We start from the raw sequence: 23,192 nt of genomic DNA, 5'->3' as shown, positions 1-23,192 counted from the left end.
CTTTCATATCTCCCCTATCGTCTAAGAGAGTATATATGCTTTGTAGCGAAGATCATTTACCATTTTAGCAGCCATCCTCTGGTCGGACTACTAAAGTTACAATTAATTCAAGAACAATTAAAAGATCCTTATTTGCTTCCCATTCCTAAGACTCCGAACAGGCATCACAGTGAATATGCAAACGTGTAAGCATGAAAACGCGTGAGCAAGCGCAGACTAGTAACGAACAAGCATGAGAGTAAATAAAAAGTATAAGAGCGAATGCGGGCCAGAAATGGACACGTGCGCGTAACGAAAAGCCCAGCCATGACTGAACATGTGGATGAGTATCCATCGTTCTCGGCCTCGCTCTCCAGCAGCTCTCACGTTACTCCATTCTTGCCCACCCTAGAACGGCGCCTCACTCACCTGTTACCCACCACTTCCTGCTCACAGAGGCTACACAAGCCAGGAACTCATAAGCTGGAACGTTTACATAAGACAGAGCACTGCGCATACGTCATCACGCCATGCCGTGTCCCACAGACCAATCACAGGGCGTATCCTCCTCTACTGCATGCCACGCCCATAGAGCAATAGTGACAGGATGCGAGCTATAGGAGTTAAAGACTTTCGGTTAGCTGGGGGGCAGAGCTTATGTGTTCCAAGCCTCCTTCTGAGGCAGTGATCCGCCTCACAGCGAGAATAGCCGTTGGTTAAATAAAGCAAGTGTGGGACAAAGTGCTCTTAGAGCACGTGGATCGGGATTCTATTGCTGTAATACTGCTGATCTCGGTGCACAGGCGCAGTGGGAAGCTTTGGGGTTTGTGATTTATCGGAACTGCAAGAGGACAGAGTGATGGCTTCGCTGGTCAGGAAGATTATCTTAACCGCTAAAGCACCGGCGGCAATCGGGCCGTATAGGTAAACGTTTAATAATGCGCGTAACTTGCAGCCCCGTGTGGAGAAATACGGAATGCCAAAGTTTAATAAGAGCTGATTGATTTAATAGACAGCCCTTCTCTCTTGGGGTTCAAAGTTTATGCTTTTTCAATTACTGAGCACTGGCTAATTCTGGAAGCATGGGTTGTTGGTGGCTTGTTTTGGTTTTTTTTTTCATTCTAACGATGCGATAGCTGCAGTATATATTAAATAACTCAAGTTTTACAGTTAGTTTATCTGTTTCACCTCAGTAGAATAAACTAACATAAGAACATAAGAACATGCCATACTGGGTCAGACCAAGGGTCCATCAAGGCCAGCATCCTGTTTCCAACAGTGGCCAATCCAGGCTACAAGTACCTAGCAAGTACCCAAACAGTAAGATCCCACGCAATCTTCTTTAATTAGCGCTGAAGAGGCAGCCTCATCAGAATCTGAAGCTGAATCTCCTTTTAAAGGATTCACAGAATAGGAGATGGGACAGCTGTTAGCCGAACACTAGTTTTGAAGGATTACTTTGTCTTGGCCTCCACTTTAGTGATGGAGGAAAGAGATGAAGGAGCTGATGTTGGTGAGAGAGAGCAGACAACGGTGCAGAAACAGAGAATAAGTAATGCCCCTGCCACTGTTTCTCAGGGCAGGGGCATTTCTCAGTGTAGTGTTTCTAGGCCCACCATGGAAGGTTAAGAAGATTCAAAGTTCGTGTTAGTGCGTTCATGTGTTTGTGTGGCATTACGGTTCATGGGGGTTTTGTTGAAATTTTTATAGCACTTCTTACTAAACAAAATACAGTACTTGAATGTAATTTAAATAAAGTGTGTGGTAAACCAATCCTCTGAGTTTCTTTGAAAATATCTGAGTTGCCAGCAGTTATTGAGTGGTGTGATGGCAGCAATCTGCTAGTGGCATGTGTGCCAGAGTGGGTGGGTGCGAGCCCTTACAGTAGACAAATCTTCCTGTAGCAATAAGCCTGTGCTTGAATGCTGCTATTCACTAGTATTACAAGCAATCTGTTATTTTGATTAAAAAAGTCACTTATTTTTCATTCGGTAGGGAAGCTGCCCCATAATTTTCAGAAATAAAGATAAAAAAAAAAGTCACTGAGGCCTTATGGTGCTGAGAATGTCTAAATGTTTGTCAAATAAACATACCCATAATCTTGACCTAGATAACCTCTGCATTTATGTATTACTTTCTAGTTTCATAATAAAGTTTTCAGATTTCTATAAATCCAAATCTGTCAAGTGAGTATACACATTAACCAACTTAATACAACCTTTTGGCCTAAGAATTCAAATTCCAGCTAGTGCCTTATAGTAGTGGTGACCCTAATGTCTACAGTTTCTGGTCCTCACTAATGTTCAGGGGTGTCTTAGGTTGCATTTCCTTCCCATTCACCTTCCTTGATAAGTGAGTGCAGATTGCTTAAGAGGCATTTCCATTCATTGAACATGATTAACTGAGCACTGAACACAGTATTTGAGGTGAGTTTGTACCATAGATCTACACAGAGGAATTATGATGTTCTCAACTTTGTTCTCCATTTCTTTCCGCATAGTCCCTAACATTCTAGTTAGATTTTTAATCACTGCACACTGGGCTAAGATTTCAACACATTGTCCGCAATCACACCAAGAGCCTACTTCCTGGGTGGTGATGCCTAATATGGAACCCAGCATTGACCCCTGTAGCTGGGATTATTTTTCCTATGGGGTAGATTTTAAAAGAAGCGCGATCAGCCTACTTTTGCTTGCGCATCAGACTCAAGCAAAAGTACGCTGGATTTTAGTAGATACGCGCGGAGCCGCGCGTATCCACTAAAATCCTGGATCGGCGCGCGCAAGGCTATCGATTTTGTATAGCCTGCGCGCGCCGAGCCGCGCTGCCTCCCCCCGTTCCCTCCAAGGCCGCTCCGAAATCGGAGCGGCCTTGGAGGGAACTTTCCTTTGCCCTCCCCTCACCTTCCCCTCCCTTCCCCTACCTAACCCACCCGCCCGGCCCTGTCTACACCCCCCCCTTACCTTTGTCGGGGGATTTACGCCTCCCGGAGGGAGACGTAAATCCCCGCGCGCCAGCGGGCCTGCTGCGCGCCGGGCCGCGACCTGGGGGCGGGTACGGAGGGCGCGGCCACGCCCCCGGGCCGTAGCCACGCCCCGTACCCGCCCCCAAAACGCTGCCGACACGCCCCCGGAACGCCGCGACGACCGGGCCCGCCCCCCAACACGCCCCCCTCCGAGAACCCCGGGACTTACGCGAGTCCCGGGGCTCTGCGCGCGCCGGGAGGCCTATGTAAAATAGGCTTCCCGGCGCGCAGGGCCCTGCTCGCCTAAATCCGCCCGGTTTTGGGCGGATTTAGGCGAGCAGGGCTCTGAAAATCTACCCCAATGTGCATAACTTTATACTTGTCCATATTAAATGTCATCTGCTATTTAATTTATTTTATTTTAGATTTATATTCTGCTTTTCAGGCTCTTCAAGGCAGGTTTACAGTCAGGTACTGTAGATTGTAAGCTCCCTGGGGATAGGGAAATACTTTCAGTACCTGACTGTAATCTGCTTTGAAATGCTGAAAAGGGGAATATAAATACAATAAATATTTCCCTATCTCCAGATGGTCTACAATCTAAGGCCTCATTTCCAAAGCATTTTTCCCCATAGACACAGAATGGGAGAAAAGCCTTAGTAATCAGGCCCTAAGTTTATACCTGAGGCAATGGAAGGTAAATTGACTTGCCCAAGGAACCCAGCTCTAAAGTCTGGCATTACCTTTCTGCAGTTCTTCACAATCTGTTTGTGTTTTCACTGCTTTGAATATTTTTTGTCATCTGCAGATTTGATCACCTCATTCATTGCTCTCTTTTCCAGGTAATTAATGAATGTTAAACACGATCCCAGTGTGGATCCCTGAGACACTGGTACCAATGTTTAACTTTGTTTTATTCTGGCAGGGTGATTTACATAACTTTTTTGGTCATTTTTTTGTCAATAAGTTTCAAAGGTTATTGCAGTCATGCAGGGCCGGTGCAAGGGTATTGGGCGTCCTAGACGACCCTTGCTCTGCTCCTCCCCCCCCCCCCCCCCCCAACCTGTTTCAGCGCCGACTGTGTGCTTCTCTTTGCCACGAGCGGGATAGGCCCCGCTTGCGGCACCACATGGCTGCTCTTCGGTGCCCCCTACGGCTTGGTGTCCTAGGCAACCGCCGAAGTTTGCCTAATGGACGTGCCGGCCCTGCAGTCATGTGGATAATGTGACAGGGTTTGCTTGGAGGACTAGTCCTTCGCATGGCCACTATGTTAAGGAATGTGGTCTATACCTCCAGGGCACCTATAAGGAAAGATACCTACAGGTACTGTGCCTCTGATAAACTGTTCCCTCCTCCAGACTTTTCTGGAAGTGTGCATAGAAAGTGTCAATTCTGGTTACAGCTTCAGTTGTACAGCTAAGTATTTCAGTATTGTTACTATGTTGTCTAAATATATGTTCTATTTTGTTTCTCTGCACAAAGCCTTCTCAAGGCTAGGAAAAGAGAAATAAAAGATTAGTCATATGTTTCTCAAAGATTTAAAATTATACATTTAGTGGGTAAATATGGATTTCTGTTATAAAGGAACAGTTGTGTTTTCCATTTAACCATCTCGTTTCAGCCTAGTGGTGATAAATGTTCAGAACTGAGAATCCTGGGACTTATAATCCCCCATGATACACATGGGTGGTCTGAAAGAATGGTGCAGCCTCCTGTACCACCATTTGGCATTGATGGTTTGGGCCACATTAATGTTGTGCATTGCAGTGACAGAATCATGTGTATACGCGTCTTGGCACGTGCATTTTGTAGGGCTGAGAAAGTGGGGACACAGGCGGGACCAGTGTGCTACGTACCTGATGGGAATTGGGAATACTGAAGGAGGTGCAGCAGTGTGGTAATGCATGGGGTGAGGCATGTATTTGGGGATACTGGGCAAGAATGTGTGACATGAGGCAAATAGTAAGTACTTGGGTGACGTGGAGGTGGTGGCAAGAGAGGCTGCATGTGGCAAAGGAAGGGCAGTGACAATCTGAGCAGAAATTGTGGGCCCTGCTCTTTGCTTTTCTCTCTGAGAAGAAGTTGGCCGTGCTATTTGCTTCAGGGCCAAAGTGCAGTTGTCACTGACCCTCCCAACAGGGAGAAGAGCGGTGAAAGGCTTGGCCTTTTGGAACACAACTTCTGTCGCTGGCACCTCTTCTGTATGATACATTGAACTGTAGTGGGTGTGGGGGAGGGAGAGAGGCTGCTAGTAGGAAGCAACGTTTAGTAATGCCGTATTGCTGTCTTGTTGACCAGGGCAGGGATGGGAAGGTATGTGGGTGGGGTGGGATGGATGTGCAGAGATGGAAGTTTTAGGGTGAGGGAGAATGGAAGGTTAAAAAGTGAGCGAGGCTTCATGTGGTGGCATGAGTGAAGCTGATATTTTTCACTGGGAAGGGAATATGGTGCTGATTTTTCAGTTTTTGCAGCATTTTGATTAGCCTAGAGTATTCTTTATTCATTTGTTCTCTCCCACTCTTGTCAGTCATACCATCCACTCCAACTCACACCCTCCTATCTTTCCTCCGTTCTGACTCACCACCTCTTCTCCCACTTTGTCATTCATGTCCATCCCTTTCTTCACTTACTCACTCTCTCCTTACTAAACTTCCTTCTCTCTCCTCACTCTCTCTTCTCTCCTTTCCCTTCTTGCAATTCCCTCATCACTTCTCATTCCTTTCATTTTCCCCCTCTGCCTTCCTTACCAGATGACACCGCTGCACCTCATCCGTCTACTCAGCTGTGGTATTGATCCTGAAACCCTTCATCCACTGGCTGAGGCCTTCTCCCACAGAAAGCAAGAGATGATGTGGACACAGCCCTGCATGGTTTCAGAGGCACCCAAACAGTCGGGGGAGAGGGAAGGCCGGCCCAAGCAATGCCACTGCTACTGCAGGCTTTTCAAAGAGACAGGCAGGCATTGGGCTGGGCTGCCTCGTCCCTAAGCTTTGGTCTCCTCTGTCATCACTGTTCCTCCTTGCTTGTAAGAAGTTTGTGTGTGTGAATATACAAACACTACTCCATGCTTACCTAGAGCCCTTAACATCTCTCTGATATAGAGAGAATTAACCATCCTAACATATCCTGAGACATTTACTTAATCAATATTGGGACAATTGGAAGCTCCTTTTTTTTTCTCTTTTTTTTTTTTTTTTAATGATGTTATCAATTTTATTTGCCTTTCTAATCTGGTAACATTTCAATTTGCTCATTCTGGCCAAGCAAACAGTAGTATACTTCCACTGCTATACTCTTTCCCCATCACTCTTGGAATTTCTATCCATAAGGATCTGAATGCAATTTGTTTCCTTTTATTGTACTTGAAATCTTAACATAGTGCCATGTCTCCACCACTTTGATGTAGTTTGTTTCCTGGCGTTCTAGTGTTTTATTGGTTATTGTACCTCGGATGCCTATTGTTTATTTATTTGATTTATATTCTGCTTTTCAGGCACTTCAAAGCAGATTACATTCAAGTAATGTTATGCCTGAATCTTCATTTAGTACCATACATCCTAACTCTCCAAACCTTTTTTTTTTTTTTTTTTAAGACTTCTGGTATTTGCATAGTATAAAAACTGCTCTGTTTCTTTTTGAATGTTAGTGTTAGCATCTGGGTTCCACCCAGGTTCAGATGCAGTTCCTCAGTTCCCAGCAAATCTGAAATCCTCTTCTGCTCCATTGTTATCCATCTGTTGAGACTTTGGAGCTCAGCTTGCCTCTGGGGCCTTGCATGTGGAGCTTGGGAGCATTTCAGAGAATGAAATCCAGAACCTCCCGGGTAGCAGTTTCATACTTAAAAACCTACATTTGACTTCAAAACCCTCCCTTCTGTATCTCCAACATTGTTTGTACCCAAAAATACCACAATAGCTGACTATTCCTTAGCGCACTCAAAAATCCTAGCTAGGTGACATGAGGTCTGCTACCTTTGTATCAGGCTTAAATGCTTTTGCAGCGCTTTACTTATGAATGAGAATTCTAAACCTGCAAGCTGACCAGATGAATAGAAGCTGAATCTGCAGAAGACTGGAATCACTGAACAATTACAGGGAAAGCTAAAACTGAGCTTTGGATAACATCTCTTGCTGGTCTTCTCTAATAGCTTGATCTCCATCTTTCAGCCAAGCCGTGGTGGTAGAGAAGACTATGTATGTCTCTGGACAGTTAGGCATGGATCCCGCGTCTGGACAGCTTGTTGCTGGTGGTGTACTGGAGGAAGCTAAACAGGTGAGAAGCTACTTTATGTTGCCCCTTAAAGGGGCGGACACCAGGAAAATGTTCTCACTCATTTCCAAACACCCCGATGCACTTTTTGTAGAGTGCATCTGCTTAAGGTTATTCTGTGTGTTATAGCACTTTACATGTACCCCACAGGGAACAATTCTTGTTAGCTGCACTTGGTTCTCACTTTACCCACCAAGGTTGAATGGCTGAGTCACCCATGATAATGAACTACAGTTAGAAAGCAGAGCAAAAAGCATCTGCATATGTTTCTAGCAGCTGCTTTTACATCATTCTGGTGTTTAGCTGCTGCCACAGCGTGCAACGACCCTTTGTAGAATACTATAAAGGAGCCGGCATAGTAGTTCCAAGGCAGTATTGTGAACTGCCATAAGGAAGAATGCCTTTCAATGGGTCTTCTACTCCCTGCATCAGCATAGGCTGGGGATGCTGAGAAGGCAGTGTTTATAGCTCCAGGGAGGGTGAGATGTGGTCATTAAAGGGCAACACCTGGTAGCTGGATTCAAGGCCCATGATGCCAGGGTTCTGGAACGAGCTGAGTGCATGACCTCTGGAACAGAACTGTCCTTGCAATGACCAGCCTAGGTATTGTACTGGGGTGTGAAAAAGTAGGAGACAAAAGAGGGGGTAGATGCAGATGAAACTACCAAGTCAAAAACAATATTGAAAGGATACCATGTGGTTATACTCTGCTTTCTTGAATTCCAGTACTATTTGGCTTCCACAGTCTCCACTGTGATGATGCCCCTTTGTCACTCTTTGTGAAAAAATACTTTCATTCATTACTTTAGTCTACATGTTCCAGCCTCTTGACAATACCCTCCTTTTCTAGAATTTTTTTCCTCACTAGAAAATCTCTTGTGCATTCTTCTTTTTTTTTTTTTTTTCCTTCACGTTGTTCTATTGAATATTCTTAGAATAAAGTATGTGGCGGTATCTAAAAACAATGAGGAGAGAATGCAAATTCTAGACTCGGAAATGTAATTCAGGTGTATATCTTGTAACAGAAGGAGGAGGTTCATCATGTTTTTCTCAGGCAGACCTAGAGAGCACAAGGCCCACTGTGACAGGACAATGCTGCACTGCTCAGGACAGGATCGAAAGAGCCATGAAGAAGGAAGTGTACAAATAAAAACTGTATTACAAAAAAAATCCAATCAGTGCAAGTGAGAATTGAACAAAAAATCACTTTAACCTCACAAAATGTATCAAGGGGAGGAGGAATAGCCTAGTGGTTAGAGCAGTGGGTTATGAACCAGGAGACCAGGGTTTGAGTCCTGCTGTCGCTCCTTGTGACCTTGGGCAAGTCACTTTACCCTCCATTGCCTCAGGTACAAAAACTTAGATTGTAAGCCCTCTGGGGATAGAGAAATACCTACAGTACCTGAATGTAAACCGATGTGATATCTCAGATCAAATGTCGGTATATAAAAATAATAAATAAACAAAATAAATTTTGGGTACGTGAAAACTAAATTAAAAAAAATTGGAGGAAAAAGATCTGATGGGCTGGTAATGTTCTAATGTCAACAGCCAATCACTCAATATGTATTGTGAACAATTTGTATGTGATATAGTTTATACATAAAATCTGAAAACAAAGTGCCCAAATGCTTCAGTCAAGGAATTGAGGCAATAAAACATGCAGATAAAAAGGCCAATTTAATACATATATGAGGCAGTCAATGATGCCATTGAAGGAGCCAATGTGACAAATGTTTCGCCATAAGGTTGCTTCAGGTCACACTTCTGCAAAATAAGGAAAACAATTATTCAAGTCATACCCTTAACCAATATAAAAGTGCAAACACATGAAAAAGTCTTCTTTGAAGATTAACAAAAAAAAAACAAACTGGAGTGCAGTAGTTCTTAGGTCAAGCTCATGGTAAAGCTATTACATATCTAGTGCAAATGGAAATGTGGGAATCAATCCAGATTCTTTTCCAAGTTTTATTATCCAAACTCACACCCAAGACTACATTCCATACATTTTATCAATTATATTGTTGTTGCTCCAAATTTTCCAGTCAGATGCCTCAGTTTACAATTGTAACACCTTTTGCGGAGGCATCTAGTTCAGTAAAAAAACAATCCTCCATTCTATTCAAAGGTTGCAATGGAATTGAGAGGTCATCCAGGCTTGTAGATAATTAGCCATGAGTACTTAGCTATGAGAGACAAAGGTTTGAAAACACACATCCTTTTTCAAAGCTGAGCAATACAAAATAGACCCTGTTCCTGCCACTTTCGAAATACTGGGGAAAAGGTACAACCCAAAATACTAGTTATCTTAAATGGGAGCAAATGGTAAACCGGCATTCCCTGTACGTACCTGGATCAGTCCAGACAGTGGGTTATGTCCCCAATCCAGCAGATGGAGTCAGCACAAGCTTTGAGGGGGCGTATCCATATATACTACTACCCCCTCTGCAGGAGTTCAGTATCTTCTGACTCCAGCAGATGCGAGTAGGGGAATCAGGCTTCCCCTCCTTTTCCTTCACTTTCTTGCTTGATTATGGCTTGTTGTTGTCTTTTTCTGTGGATCAAGTTTGTATTAAGTTTAAAAAAAAAAAAAAAAAAGGCAGAGTTCTTTCAACTTCTGGGGAGTGGCTTATCTTCCTTGTCTCTTCTCTGCGGCCTTGCTGTTTATTTCTCGTTGCAGCCAGGGGTAAGTTTGTTTTTCCTTTGTAGTTTTTTCCTTTACAGCTCAGCCCCCGGTGCCCGCGAAAGCCGGTGGAGCCGGCCTCTTCGCTCTTTACTCCCTCACCCGCGGCCATTTTACAGCTCCTCATGGGCTGCTGAGTCATTTAGGGAAAGATGTCTGGGGCGGGTCGTGTGGCCAGGAAGGCCCCCCCGCGGCACCCTCCTCTATTTTCAGACAGCGGGCAGTGCGGGCCGACCGGGCCCCCCCGCAGCGGCGCCTTTGTGTGCGTGGCCCCCCCCGTGGCTTTTTCTTTTCTCCTGCAGCGATCCCGATGCCGCGGCCGTCCCGCTGTGCGGCCTGCGGAGACCCGGGGTCCCGGATTTCCCGGGAGGGCATCTGTGCACGATGCCTTCCCGGGGGGGAAGGTACCTCACAGTCCCTGACTGATTTTTCTTTTTTGCCCGGGCGGTGCGGGCCGGCCACTCCGCCATTTTTGGCGGGAACGGCGGCCATTTTACATTCTGAGCGCCCTGAGGCGCAGGCCACGAGGGGGAACGGATCCCTGGAGGCCACGAGGGAGAACGGATCCCGGAGGACTCTACCAGCGGGGGTGTTCCCCCGATTTTGGTGCAGGAACCAAGCACCCAGAGCCAGGGAGCAGGAACCACGCCGCCCCCGAAGCGCACCCGAGCAGGCCGGGGTTCTCTCCGGAGTTTATCCTGCTCATGCATACCGCTTATCTGCAGGGGCTGGAAGCACCTGTGGGACCCCCCCCCCCCCCCTCCTAAGATCCCTCGGATGTCGCCCTCGACGCCGGCCCCCCCCCGACCCTCCGGGAGTGGGGGCCTCCCGCCTTCCTACCCGGGTCCGATCCACGCCCGCGGCAGTGGGGGCGGTGCCAGACCCAGCGGGACATGGACTTGACCTCACGGACGGGGGACAAGGGGACGGCACACAGGAGGGGGATGATCCGCGTACCCTACGCCTCTTCCAGAGGGAAGAGCTGGACGACCTCATCCCGCAGATCATCCAAGAATTAGATTTGGATCCGCCACCAGACCCGCCTGCCCCAGTAGCTCCCGCTGTCATCACTTCTTCAAGGAAGGGAGATCCTGTCCTGGCGGCACTCCGGCCGAGGGCTCTGGCTTTTCCCATTCATGACTCGTTTTTACAACTTCTCACCAGGGAATGGGACACCCCGGAGGCCTCCCTGAAGAGCAGCCGGGCTATGGAAAAGCTGTACCCGCTCCCCGAAGATTTTCTGGACCTCATCAAGGTCCCAAAGGTGGACTCCGCAGTGTCGGCGGTCACGAAGAGGACGACTATCCCAGTGACGGGAGGTGCGGCGTTGCGGGACACACAGGATCGTAAGTTGGAAGTTTTCCTTAAGCGGGTTTTCGAGGTCTCCGCTCTGGGTATGCGGGCGGTGATGTTCAGTTCGCTTGCCCAGCGGGCTAGTCTCCTTTGGGTGCAACAACTCCTCACGTCTCAGAACCTGCCGTCCGATGAGGCTGCCCAGGCAGATCGGCTAGAAGCCGCAGTGGCGTATGGGGCGGACGCCTCGTACGACCTTTTTCGGGTCCTCACAAGATCCATGGTTTCGGTAGTGGCAGCACGACGACTACTGTGGCTACGCAATTGGGCGTCTGATACGTCCTCTAAGTCCAGTCTGGGCTCTCTTCCCTTCAGGGGCAAGTTCCTCTTCGGGGAGGATTTGGACCAGATCATCAAGTCCCTGGGGGGAGAACGCTGTTCATCGGCTGCCGGAGGATAGGTTTCGACCATCCAGAGCGTTTTCTTCTTCTCGGACCAGAGCCAGAGCGCAACGGCGCTACAGGGGCTACAGACAGACGGGCTCCCGGCCATCCGCCCCCAGGTCTCAGCCCTGGTTGCGCGCCTTCCGCGGGCATCGGCCCGCATGCACTACTCCCGGAACCGGGAACCCCTATACCAAGTCTTCACAATGATGCCAGTCTCGCCCACTCCCCTGTCCCCAGGATTGGGGACCGACTAACGTATTTCTAAGCGGAGTGGGCACGGATCACCTCGGACCAGTGGGTCCTGGATACCATAAAACACGGCTACGCATTGGAATTTGTCCGCCCCCCGCAGGGAAGGTTCATCTTTTCCCCCTGTGGCTCGGACCTCAAGAGAGGAGAGGTGCAGCTGACTCTGGACAGACTCCGGGAGATAGGCGCTACTGCGCCCGTGCCCTTCGGAGAGGTGGGCTCGGGCCACTATTCCATCTATTTCGTCGTACCAAAGAAGGACGGTTCCTTCCGGCCTATCCTAGTCCTCAAGGAAGTCAACAAATCCCTTCGAGTCGTTCGGTTCCGCATGGAAACGCTCCGGTCAGTGATTGCGGCGGTGCATCGGGGGGAGTTCCTCGCCTCCCTGGACTTAACGGAGGCCTACCTGCACATTCCCATCCGCCTGGACCACCACAGTTTCCTTCGTTTCAAAATTCTGGACCAGCATTTTCAGTTCACGGCTCTCGTGTTTGGATTGGCGCCGGCGCTGCACACCTTCACCAAGATCATGGTAGTTGTGGCGGCAGCTCTCCGGAAGGAGGGCATCCTGGTTCATCCTTATCTGGACGATTGGCTCCTCCGGGCGAAGTCATTCGATCATGGACGCTCAGCGGTGACTCGAGTAGTACGGTTTCTACATTCCCTGGGATGGGTAGTGAACTTCTCCAAGAGCTCCCTCATGCCCTCGCAACGCTTGGGTTTTTTTTGGGGGCAACTTTCGACACCCTACTGGGCAAAGTTTTTCTGCGCCAGGACAAAGCTCAATCCTTGCGGGATCACACACGACGGCTCTCTGCGTTACCAGAGCCCACCTCCTGGGACTACCTGCAACTCCTGGGAGTGATGGGGTCCACCATCGACCTTGTACCTTGGGCTTTCGCGCACCTCAGGACCTTACAGTGGGCGCTCTTCTCCCGTTGGAAACCAGTATTGCAGGACTATCAGATGATTCTCCCGCTCCCACAGAATGCCAGGGACAGTCTGGGCTGGTGGTTGGATCCGCCGAACCTGGCCCGTGGCATGTCCCTCGATCTGCCAAATTGGGTGGTGGTGACCACCTATGCCAGTCTAGCAGGCTGGGGTGCAGTCTGCGATCGAAGCGCCACGCAGGGGACGTGGTCCACGGTGGAGGCGAAGTGGTCAATCAACCGTCTGGAAACCAGAGCGGTCCGGCTAGCTCTGCGACATTTCCTCTCGCTTCTTCGGAACCGAGAAGTCAGAATCCTATCGGACAACGCTACCACCGTGGTCTACATCAACCGACAAGGAGGCACGCGCAGCCCGCAGGTCGCGCTCGAGGCGGCGCTGCTGATGCAATGGGCGGAGCGTCATCTCGTCCGGCTAGCGGCCTCGCACGTCGCCGGTGTGGACAACGTCCAGGCGGACTTCCTCAGTCGTCAACTGCTGGACCCGGAGAGTGGTCTCTCTCCGACAAAGCAATGCAACTTCTCGTCCATCGGTGGGGGGGCCCCCCACTTGGATCTGATGGCGTCCGCTCTCAACGCCAAGGCTCCACGCTTCTTCAGTCGCCGGAGAGAGCGCGGAGGGAGTGGATGCCCTGGTCCTCCCGTGGCCGCCATATCTTTCTTTTCCACCATGGCCCCTGGTGGGCAGGATGCTCCGCAGAATAGAAAGCCATCAGGGGACCGTGGTTTTCGTCACCCCAGAATGGCCCAGGCGACCCTGGTTTGCGGACCTGCTACAGCTGGTGATCGACAGGCCAATCAGGCTGGGGCACCTCCCCCAGCTCCTACATCAGGGCCCGGTATTTTTCGAGCAGGCAGAATTCTTCTGTCTTGCAGCCTGGCTTTTGAGAGGCGCCGCCTCCGGCGTCGGGGCTACCTGGAGGCGGTAGTATCCACGCTATTGCGGGCACGAAAGACATCGGCCTATGTTCGAGTCTGAAAGGTGTTCGAGCTGTGGTGTACCAGCCAGGCCACGAGACCCGCTAAGGCTTCTGTACCTCAGATCCTTCAGTTTCTACAGGCGGGGGGTGGAAAAAGGGCTCACCTATAATTCACTAACGGGTTCAGGTGGCCGCCCTTGGTTCGCTGTTGAGCGATGGGGGCTCTCTTCTACAGCATCCTGACATTGCTCGTTTTCTCAAGGGTGTCAAGCATATGCGTCCTCCGTTACGGGACCCTTGTCCCTCCTGGAGTCTTAACCTTGTGCTTTGCTCCCTGTCGGGACCACCGTTCGAGCCGCTGCGCAGCGCAACGATAAAGGATCTCACTCTCAAGACTGTATTTCTTGTGACCATCTGTTCCGCTCGACGCATCTCGGAGATGCAGGCTCTGTTGTGTAGAGAGCCCTATCTCCGTTTCTCCGACTCTGGAGTTTCGCTTCGCACCGTTCCCTCCTTCCTTCCGAAGGTGGTTTCTGCATTCCATGTGAACCAGACGGTGGAGTTGCTGTCCTTCTCTTCCTCAGAGCCGAAGTCTCTCCGTCTCTTGAATGTCAAGCGCACTCTGCGCCTCTATCTGGAGGCTACAAATGAGTTCCGAACCTCTGACCATCTCTTTGTACTCTGGGCCGGTCCTAAGAAGGGGTCTCAGGCCTCGAAGACTACCATTGCCAGATGGCTGAAGGCCGGCATTGCTGCTTCTTACATTGGGGCGGGTCGGACTCCCCCACCCGGAATCGTAGCGCATTCTACACGTTCTCAGGCGGCTTCCTGGGCGGAGGTTCGCTCGGTATCCTCGCAGGAAATTTGTAGGGCAGCCACCTGGAAATCGTTACACACGTTCTCGAGGCACTATCGTCTGCACCTCGCCTCTTCGGTCTCTGGACACTTTGGCGAGCAGGTTCTCCGAGCAGGCCTCGCAGGACCCCACCCGATTTAGGGAAGCTTGGGTACATCCCACTGTCTGGACTGATCCAGGTACGTACAGGGAAAAGAAAATTATTATTTACCTGCTAATTTTCGTTCCTGTAGTACCATGGATCAGTCCAGACGCCCACCGCGTTTGGGTTCTTGATCCTGCTCAGCTCTGCGCTGCTTCTTGCTCGCAGTGTTCTGTGTCTTCACAGTTGTTTCTTTTCGCTGTTTTTTCACAGCTCCCTACAAGTTGGTAGGATGTTTGCAGTTATTTGTTGCGGTTACAATTGTTTTCATTATCTGTTTCCACAAACTTGATCCTTCGGGGGTTTCTACTCGGGCTTTGATATACTCGATACCGAACTCCTGCAGAGGGGGTAGTAGTATATATGGATTCGCCCCCTCAAAGCTTGTGCTGACTCCATCTGCTGGATTGGGGACATAACCCACTGTCTGGACTGATCCATGGTACTACAGGAACGAAAATTAGCAGGTAAATAATAATTTTCTTTTTCTGAGTACTTCAAATAATAAAGGCCTGGGTAGCTGGTTGAAGGCTTTCTGTGTGTAAGACATTAAGACAGGCCTCCTAGTATTAGTTGTTGATACTCTTCCCTTTACAAAGGTCATTTGTTCACTATGAACCAAGAGGGGGAGTATTGATTCCAGGTGGAGCTGTGATACTTTGGCCAAACATTTTTTTTCTCAGTTTTCCTAGCATGTAGACAGATGGACTCAGGACCAGTGGTTTATGCTCCCCTGCCAACAGATGGAGCAGGAGCAAGATAACGTCTCAGTACATATAGCAGATGGTGGACGTGCATGTCATTATGGGGATTGCTTTGTGATTTTTGGATGGAGAAATTATAAATTCAGAAAAAGCCCTGCTCTCTTGCGGTGATACTTAAAGGGCCCTCCCCCAATTGAGAATTCCTGAGGTGACTTCCGTGATCCCTCAGAGGTGTGCCTTGCTCCGTTAGCTGGGTTTCCTGGTGTGGATTTAGCTGATAATTCAGCTGAAAGGTAGCAGGTGTAGGAGGCTGAGTATGGCGATGACAGAAGATGCCCTCTCCTCCCGCAGCCGGAGACAGTCTCTGTACTCAGCCGGAAAGCGCCAGGTAAGGTTTACAAAAAAATTTTTTAAAACAAAAGTTTTACCTTAAATCGGAGACTGAGAAGTTTCAGGACTTCCTCCGGTCTCCATGCTTGGCGCGCTGTACTGACATTCGTTCCCTCTCCGGTTGGGGAATGGGGCAGCCTTTTTATTGAACAATATAAGTATTCTTGAGAGATGCTGATGCCATGCCTCTGACAAACAGACCACCAGCATCTCATTGTATACAGGAAGTGATCCTTCTTTTATAGATAACATTCAATATTGTAGAAGATTCTAGCATTGCATGACTGTCCAAAGAATCATTTACATAGGTTGTTATATCAACAACACGATAAGATCATCCCTGAGTATTTCTCCAAGGTGGGGCCCATTTACCATCACTCTTTGGATAGTCTTTTTTTGTTCTGTTAGAATCTTGCTGGTCAAGGTAATTAACACATCTGAGGTTGTGTTTATAGAAACCCCTGAGAAAGAGTGCCTCTTATTGTGAAGGATAGCCTGAAGTTCCCACCATTGGTTTCTGCTTTGTTTGACCCTATAATTAGGCATCATAGGTGGAGGCCACTTGACTGCCTGTCCAGATGTCCTTAGGAATTCTGCAAGTCATTCTCATTTAGTCACTTAGAGTTCATGCAGCCCAGGAAGGCTAAGAAACCAGGGGATTCTGGGTCATTTTTCCTTTCTTCATGTTGGTTTTCTGTTCAAGCCCATTCATCAACCTATTTGTGTTGCCTGTCATATTAGGGCTTCTCAGCCTGATCTGGCTTCTAACCTGTGTCAACACTGCTCAGACGCTCAGGGACAGTTGTCTTCCTCGGATGTTGCTAAGCCTGGCACTTCCCATTCTGATGATGGGTTGGTCATGGCCTTGACTGGGGGGACACCAGGTCTTACCTCTTGACTAGCTCCTCCGCTAGCAAGGGCAGTTCTGTGAAACCAGCTCCATTTCCTTCTGGGCTTGGTCTGAACCCGGCTGCTTTTTCTTGGGTGGAATTTTTCAAGGCTTACAAGCCTTTCTTCAGGTGCAGTCCTCTGCTTACTCTATTCCTGTCTGGTTGGACCCTCAGTCGGTGGCTCCTTCCTCTTACAGTCCTATGCTTAAGTGCCGGGGCTTGCCTCTGATCCCGGAGAGTGTTCCTGACAGGAATCTGGATGGCACTGATGATGAGGTTGATCCTGATTCCCTGAAAGATGTGGAAATTCCTTCAGGGTTGGAACCGTATCAAACCATGTTGCAGGTTTTTCATAGAGATGAACTGCTGGCCCTGATTTCCCAGACCTTGAAACAGCTGGGTGTTTCTGGTTCAGATGCCATGTCAGAGCTGAGGGAGAATCCCATTTTAGTTTCCTTACGTGAGGCCTCTTGTTTTTTTCCCTGTGATGGATGCCATTCAGGAATTTGATCTGAAATGGAACACCTCAGAAGAAAATATTAAATGGGTCAGACATTGGAAGGCCTGAACCCCCTGGGATCCGGCTGTGAGGGAGTGTTTGCATTTTCCCAAAGTGGATGCTCTGGTATATGCCGTCTCTCTAAGCGGACGACTATCCCTGTAGAGGGAGGAGCGGCCTTGAAGGATGTACATGATAGAAGGATTGAAGCTATTCTTAAATAAGCCTTTGAGGCAGTGGCTATGATTTTACAGATTGCCTCCTGTTGTGCCCTAGTGGTGAGATCTTGTCTGCTTCTCTTTCAGGAGGTTGAGTCTGGAAGGAATTCCAGAGCGTTTATGGAGCTTGCTGCCGCCATTTTAGTAGACACAGGCTGTGATTTGGTCTGGACCTCGGCCAGAGGAGTGGCTTTGGTGATAGCAGCCAGGCATCAACTCTGGTTGCAAAATTGGTCAGCTGACTCGGCCTCCAAAGCCAATCTTAACAAAATGTCCTTTAAAGGCTCGCTCTTGATTGGGAGCGAGTTGGAGAAACTGGCCAGTAAGTAGGGAGAGACTCCGATTCCTTGGTTGCTGGAGGATAGCAAGCAGCTACAGTGCTCCTTTGGTATGAGGGGTCATCTTCAGGGTTCCAGGTGTTTTTGTCCCTCAGAAAGATGACCTATCAGTGGACTCGGCCTTTCGGTAGGTCTCAGTCCTTTCATCCCTGACAGCTGAAGAGAGGAGTGGGCTCAGGTGGTGGACCTTCCTGAGCTTCCCAATGAAGGTTTCACCATCCACCCTCCAGAGCAGGAACCAGGGTGACGTCTCTTTTATCAGAGGTGGGTCGAGATCACTTCAGACCAGTGGGTCCTGGAAGAGATATGAGAAGACTATGCATTAGAATTTTGCAGCATTCCTCGGGACTTGTTCATGGTGTCCCCTTGCAGGTAGTGTAGTTCACACTTCAAAGGCTCCTCAGACTGAGAGCTGTGGCTCCGGTGTCCACATCTAAGAAAAGTATGGAACGATATTCCATTTATTTTGTTGTACCCAAGAAGGAGGGCTCCTTTCATCCCATCCTGGATCTCAAGAGGGTCAACCGTCACTTGAAGGTGACTTTTTTTTTTATTTTCAAATGGAAACCTTATGCACTGTGATAATGGTGGTGCGGTTGGGAATTTCTGACTCCTTGGATCTGTCAGAGGCTTACCTTCATATTCCCATCCGATTGGAACACCAGTGCTTTGCGGTTTTAGGGCACCATTATCAGTTTCGGGTGCTGTCTTTTGGTCTAGCCACTGCTCCCAGAACGTTTTCCAAGGTTATGGTGGTAGTAGTGGAGGCCTTGAAAAAAGAGAGCCGCCTGATGACATACAAGGTGATCACCTTATTGCAGGAGCTCGTTGGGTGGTAAACCTGACCAAGAGCAATCATCAGCCATCCAAGTCATTGGAGTATCTGGGTCTGGTTTGACATGGGACAGTACAGAGTATCCCTACCAAAAATTCGGATTCAGAAATTGTCTCAAGTTTGTCAGTTGATGAACACCATATGCCTGACAGTGTGGACCTACCTACAGGTACTTGGCTTAATAGAGGCTACGCTGGAAGTGGTGCTGTGGGCAAGGGTGTATGTGTTCTCTTCAGCGTTCTCTGCTATCTTGCTGGAACCTGCAGTCTCAGGACTATGCGGTTTGGCTCCACTTACCAATGGAAATCTGTTCCCACCTCCAGTGATGGTTGCAGGAGGATCATCTGAGAGAGGGAGTTCCCTTGTCCTGTCCAGGCTGGTGGGTACTCACGTCAGAAGCGAGTCTCCATGGTTGGGGGGCTTACTGGAGTTAACGACCCAGGGCTGTTGAACTGCTGAAGAGTCCCACTGGAACATCAATCGCCTGGAACCAAGGGCGATACAGCTGGAATGCTTGTAGTTCAGCCACAGGCTGAGGGATCAAGCGGTTCACGTGATGTCTGACTACAAGACGACGGTGGCCTGTATCAATCACCAGGGATGAACCAAGAGCCAGCAAGTATCACAGGAAATAGACTAGCTTATAGAATAGGTGAAGGTTATCTGCAGATGATCTCAGCCTCTCACACTGCAGGAAAAGACAATGTAAGAGCGGACTTTCTCAGCAGGGAGTGTCTGGACCCAGGAGAGTGGGTGTTGTCAGTTGAGGCATTTCAGCTGATTGTGGATCACTGGGGCCTTCCGTTCCTAGACCTGCTGGTGACTTCTCGAAATGTGAAGGTTGCTTGATTCTGCAGTCGCAGGAGAGATCCATGGTCCCTGAGAATAGATGCTGTCATACAAGTCTGGCCAGAAGACAGATTACTTTACTTTATGCCTTTCCTCCATGGCCCTTGCTGAGCAGCATAATTTGCAAGATCGAAGGCCACAGGGAGCTATTAATCCTGGTGGTGCCAGATTGGCCTAGGCGTCCATGGTATGCAGATTTGCAACAACTCCAGGGTGGAGGCTCCCCTTCGTCTTCTCCCATACATGATATGTTACAGCAAGGACTGGTTCTTCATAAGGATCCTACTTGATTCTGTCTTATGGTTTGGCCCTTGAGAGGGTTCACCTGTTGAAGAGTTGTTTTTCCTCTGTGGTGATTGCCACTTTACTCTGCGCTCACACTTCCTTGGCTTGTGGGTGTGTTTGGAGAGTCTTCAAGGCCTGGTGTGAGGAGCAGGGTGTTCTTCCTCGTTTAGATAAGATCCCTCTGATTCTGGGTTTCTTGCAGTATGGATTAAATAAAGGATTGGCCCTTAATTCCTTAAAGATGCAGGTTGTGACTCTTGCCTGGTTCAGAGGCCTGGTGAATGGTGTTCCTTGTCTCATCCTGATGTGGCCCTTTTTTTTTTTTTTTTTTTTTTTTAAGGGAGTGAAGCATGTTAGACCTCCCTTGAGGGTACCGGTTCCATTGTGGAGTCTTAATTTGGTGCTGGATTGTTTTGGCGGGTCCTACATTCCAATTACTGAGTAGCCTTTCCTTGCGATTGTTGACCTTGAAGACTGTTCCTGGTGGCTGTATGTTCTATGGGTTGAATTTGAGCTGCAGGCCTTGTCTTGTCAGGAGATGTTCTTTGGGGTGACTCTGGGAGCGTTACAGCTGCGTACTGTTCCATTCTTCCTGACCAGGGTAGTCTCAGACTTTCATTTGAATAGGTCTATCTCCTTGCCATCCTTGAATAAGGTCAGTGATGCAGATGAGTTTCGCCTCTTGTGCTCCTTGGATGTCAAGCGACTTGTCGTGCGGTATCTAGAGGTCTCTGAGCCTTTTTAAAAGACTGATCGCCTATTTGTTCTCCATGGCAGGAGTAAGCAGGGCGCTCCGGGTTCATGGGCTACCATAGCTCATTGCATTAAGGAGGTATTCACCTGGGCTGAGGCAGTGTCATGGGCGGAGGTTAGTCTGTCTCCCGTCGATATCTGCTGAGCTGTGATGTCATCCTTCTTACACACTTCTTCCAGGTCTCATCGTCTGGATATGCGGGCCCAGGAGGATGCAGCCTTTACAGATGCAGTTTGACTGGACCGTGGGCAGCCTCCCACCCTGTTGGGAAGTAGCTTTGGTACATCTCACTGGTCCTGAGACCATCTGCCTACATTCTAGGAAATGGAGAAATTACTTATGTGATAATTTCGTTGCCTTAGTGTAGACAGATGGATTCTGCTTCCTGCCTTCGGCTGCCACATGAGTGGGTCAATAGTCCTCCTGTGGGGCTATGGGTCCCCAGGGAGTACTGGTAAATGTTCATCCAGTCTCTAGCTAGGGGTACCTAGAATCTTATGTGAGTTCAGTGTTTGGTTGAATACAGTTCTGGTTTCCTGTTTTTTGATCATGTTTTTTTTTGCTGGTCTATCCACAGATGCTTTTGAAGAGAATACTAAGAGGGTGGGGATCACTGCAGGGCTATATATACTGTGACATTAGCTTGCTCCATCTCCATCTGCTGGCAGGGGAGCATAACCCACTGGTTCTGAGTCCATCTGTCTACACTAAGGAAAATGAAATTATCAGGTAAGTAAGTTCTCCAGTTTTTGGTTTTATGTGATTTAACTTATTAAATAAAATTAAATGTACCAGATCTCAAATGTGTAGCTCAGATTCTCTTTCCAGCGCTATCTTTTCCATAGAGATCATGCCTCCTTAGCATTCAGGAGGGTCAGTCCTAATGAGTGGATTTTGCACCTCTGCAGATGGAGACGGAATAAAAGCTAACGTCTCGCCCTGACATCAGCCCACAAATATTCTCTGTCTCCAGCAGATGATGGATATGGATCCTCCTTCGGGGGATTGCCTGTGAGTTTAAAAAAAAAAAAAGAAAGACGTTGGAAAGGAGATATCTGAAAGACAAGCTGTCTCTAGCACTGCTTGCCTCCTGAGATGATAATGTACAATCCCTCAGTGCCTTTAGTCTGGTAGCCTTGACTGCTGTGGACCTAAATTCCAATTAGTGGTTTCAGGCCAAGAGAGGCTCAGCGGTGAAGACTGTAGCCCTCTGCCCTTGTAGTCTGAACCTGTTCTGCTCTCAGCCAGGGAGGGCTGAGCTCAAGTAAAAGTTTTCTTATTTAAAAACCAAAAAATAAAAAAGACAGCAGGAGAAGGATCTTTGTCCTTGGCATTTGACTGTCCCGCTCACGTCTTTGGGGAGTTTCATGTGGAATGAGTGCAGGCTTGGCAGGTTGATTAACCATTTGGCTAGGCCCTGCTCCCAGGCTTCTCCCATTTTTGCGTGCAATTGTTTCACATGTTTTTTGCCACAGGCCATCTGTGCACGCTTGCACATCCGTGTGGGCATCCATTCTTGCCTGTATGTCCAGTTTGGGCACTTCTTTTTGGACGCACATCTTATGCGTCCAGTTTAGGCATTGGTGCTGGGCACCCAGTTGTACGAGCAACCTAGGCGCTTGGACTTGGACACAATTTTTTTGTGCATTTATTTTGAGTGCGCTTATACGCTTGTTTTTGCTAGGCGCGAGCCTTCCTCAGTCCTCACCTTAGCTCCTATCTGTGCTGTATGCCACGTCAGGGCCAATCAGCCAGCGCTTTCTTTATGCCTGTGTTAGTGCTTCCTGGATGCTCAAGGAGATTTTCCTTCTTCCGATTTGGCTGGAGATGGTCCATCTCCTTGGTCTGTGGGGATTGGGACTGAGGTATACGCAGCAGGGGTGTCTCCTCCCTTGATTGATCCACGGGTCGAGTCCTTGGGGGACACTAGCTCGCAGGTGTCTGATTCGGGCCTCCTTTTCCTGGGTAGAATTCTTTCAGGGTTTGTAGACATTTCTATAGCATCCATCTTCTGAAATAGCTGTACCTACTAAGGTAGCTCCTCTGCCTATCTCCAGTCAAGTACCATGGTACAGTGCATCTGATAGAGCTTGATTGCAGGTGGATCAGGATGATACCGATTATGGATGGGAGAGGCTCTCCTGGTGAGGAAGGGGACATTCCCCCCCCCCCCCCCCCCCCTCAGATTTGGAGGCATATTGGACTCTTCTCCGTTTCTTTCAGAGAGATAAGTTTCTGGGTTTGATGTCTCAGACCCTGAAGATCTTCAGAGTGGCTTGGTCTGACTCCTTGGACGCAGAAGAATGATCCTATTTTGGTCACCCTGCGCAAGGCTTCTCATTTCCCCTCTTGGATACAATCCAGGAGTTGATTGATCTGGAATGGAGTGCGCCAGAGGTGTCTTTTAAAGGGGGATGTGTCTTGGTGGGTTTATACCTCTTGGATTCGCAGGCCAGACAGCAATTGCATTTCCCTAGGGCGGATGCTTTACTATGTTCTGGTACCACCATTCTGGAAGAGGAGGATGGAAGCTATCCTGAAGCAAGCTTTTGAGGCAGTGACAAACTTGCAAATTGCTTGTTGCGTCTTGGTAGCTCTGGCTACCTTGCGTCTTTGTCAAGAATCTGGTGGCACTGGATCTGATCTTTGGACCTGTGATAGAACCAGGGGCTGCAGCCGTG

At 48.7% G+C, this 23,192-nt stretch overlaps 2 protein-coding genes across 3 annotated transcripts in view; one reads left to right on the top strand and one right to left on the bottom strand.

Moving 5' to 3' along the window:
- POP1 (POP1 homolog, ribonuclease P/MRP subunit) overlaps nucleotides 1–506 on the bottom strand; it is a 183,830-nt gene extending 183,324 nt beyond the window's left edge. Inside the window, exon 1 of the mRNA XM_029591775.1 lies at nucleotides 409–506. The gene's annotated coding sequence lies outside the window, so the exon portion shown is untranslated. The remainder of the gene's footprint in view (nucleotides 1–408) is intronic.
- Nucleotides 507–640: 134 nt separating this feature from the next.
- LOC115085581 (2-iminobutanoate/2-iminopropanoate deaminase-like) overlaps nucleotides 641–23,192 on the top strand; it is a 49,096-nt gene continuing 26,544 nt past the window's right edge. The window contains exons 1-2 of one of the 2 annotated variants that reach the window (XM_029591773.1): nucleotides 641–903; nucleotides 7,111–7,216. In XM_029591773.1, coding sequence (XP_029447633.1) covers nucleotides 839–903; nucleotides 7,111–7,216 — 171 coding nt within the window. In that variant the 5' untranslated portion in view covers nucleotides 641–838. The remainder of the gene's footprint in view (nucleotides 904–7,110; nucleotides 7,217–23,192) is intronic. The other variant, XM_029591774.1, reaches the window with a different exon arrangement.

Source organism: Rhinatrema bivittatum, chromosome 2 (assembly GCF_901001135.1).
Source record: "Rhinatrema bivittatum chromosome 2, aRhiBiv1.1, whole genome shotgun sequence".
Lineage (NCBI taxonomy): Eukaryota > Metazoa > Chordata > Amphibia > Gymnophiona > Rhinatrematidae > Rhinatrema > Rhinatrema bivittatum.
The sequence above is the reverse complement of the archived record's forward strand: the minus strand, read 5'-3'. Positions and strand labels throughout refer to the sequence as shown.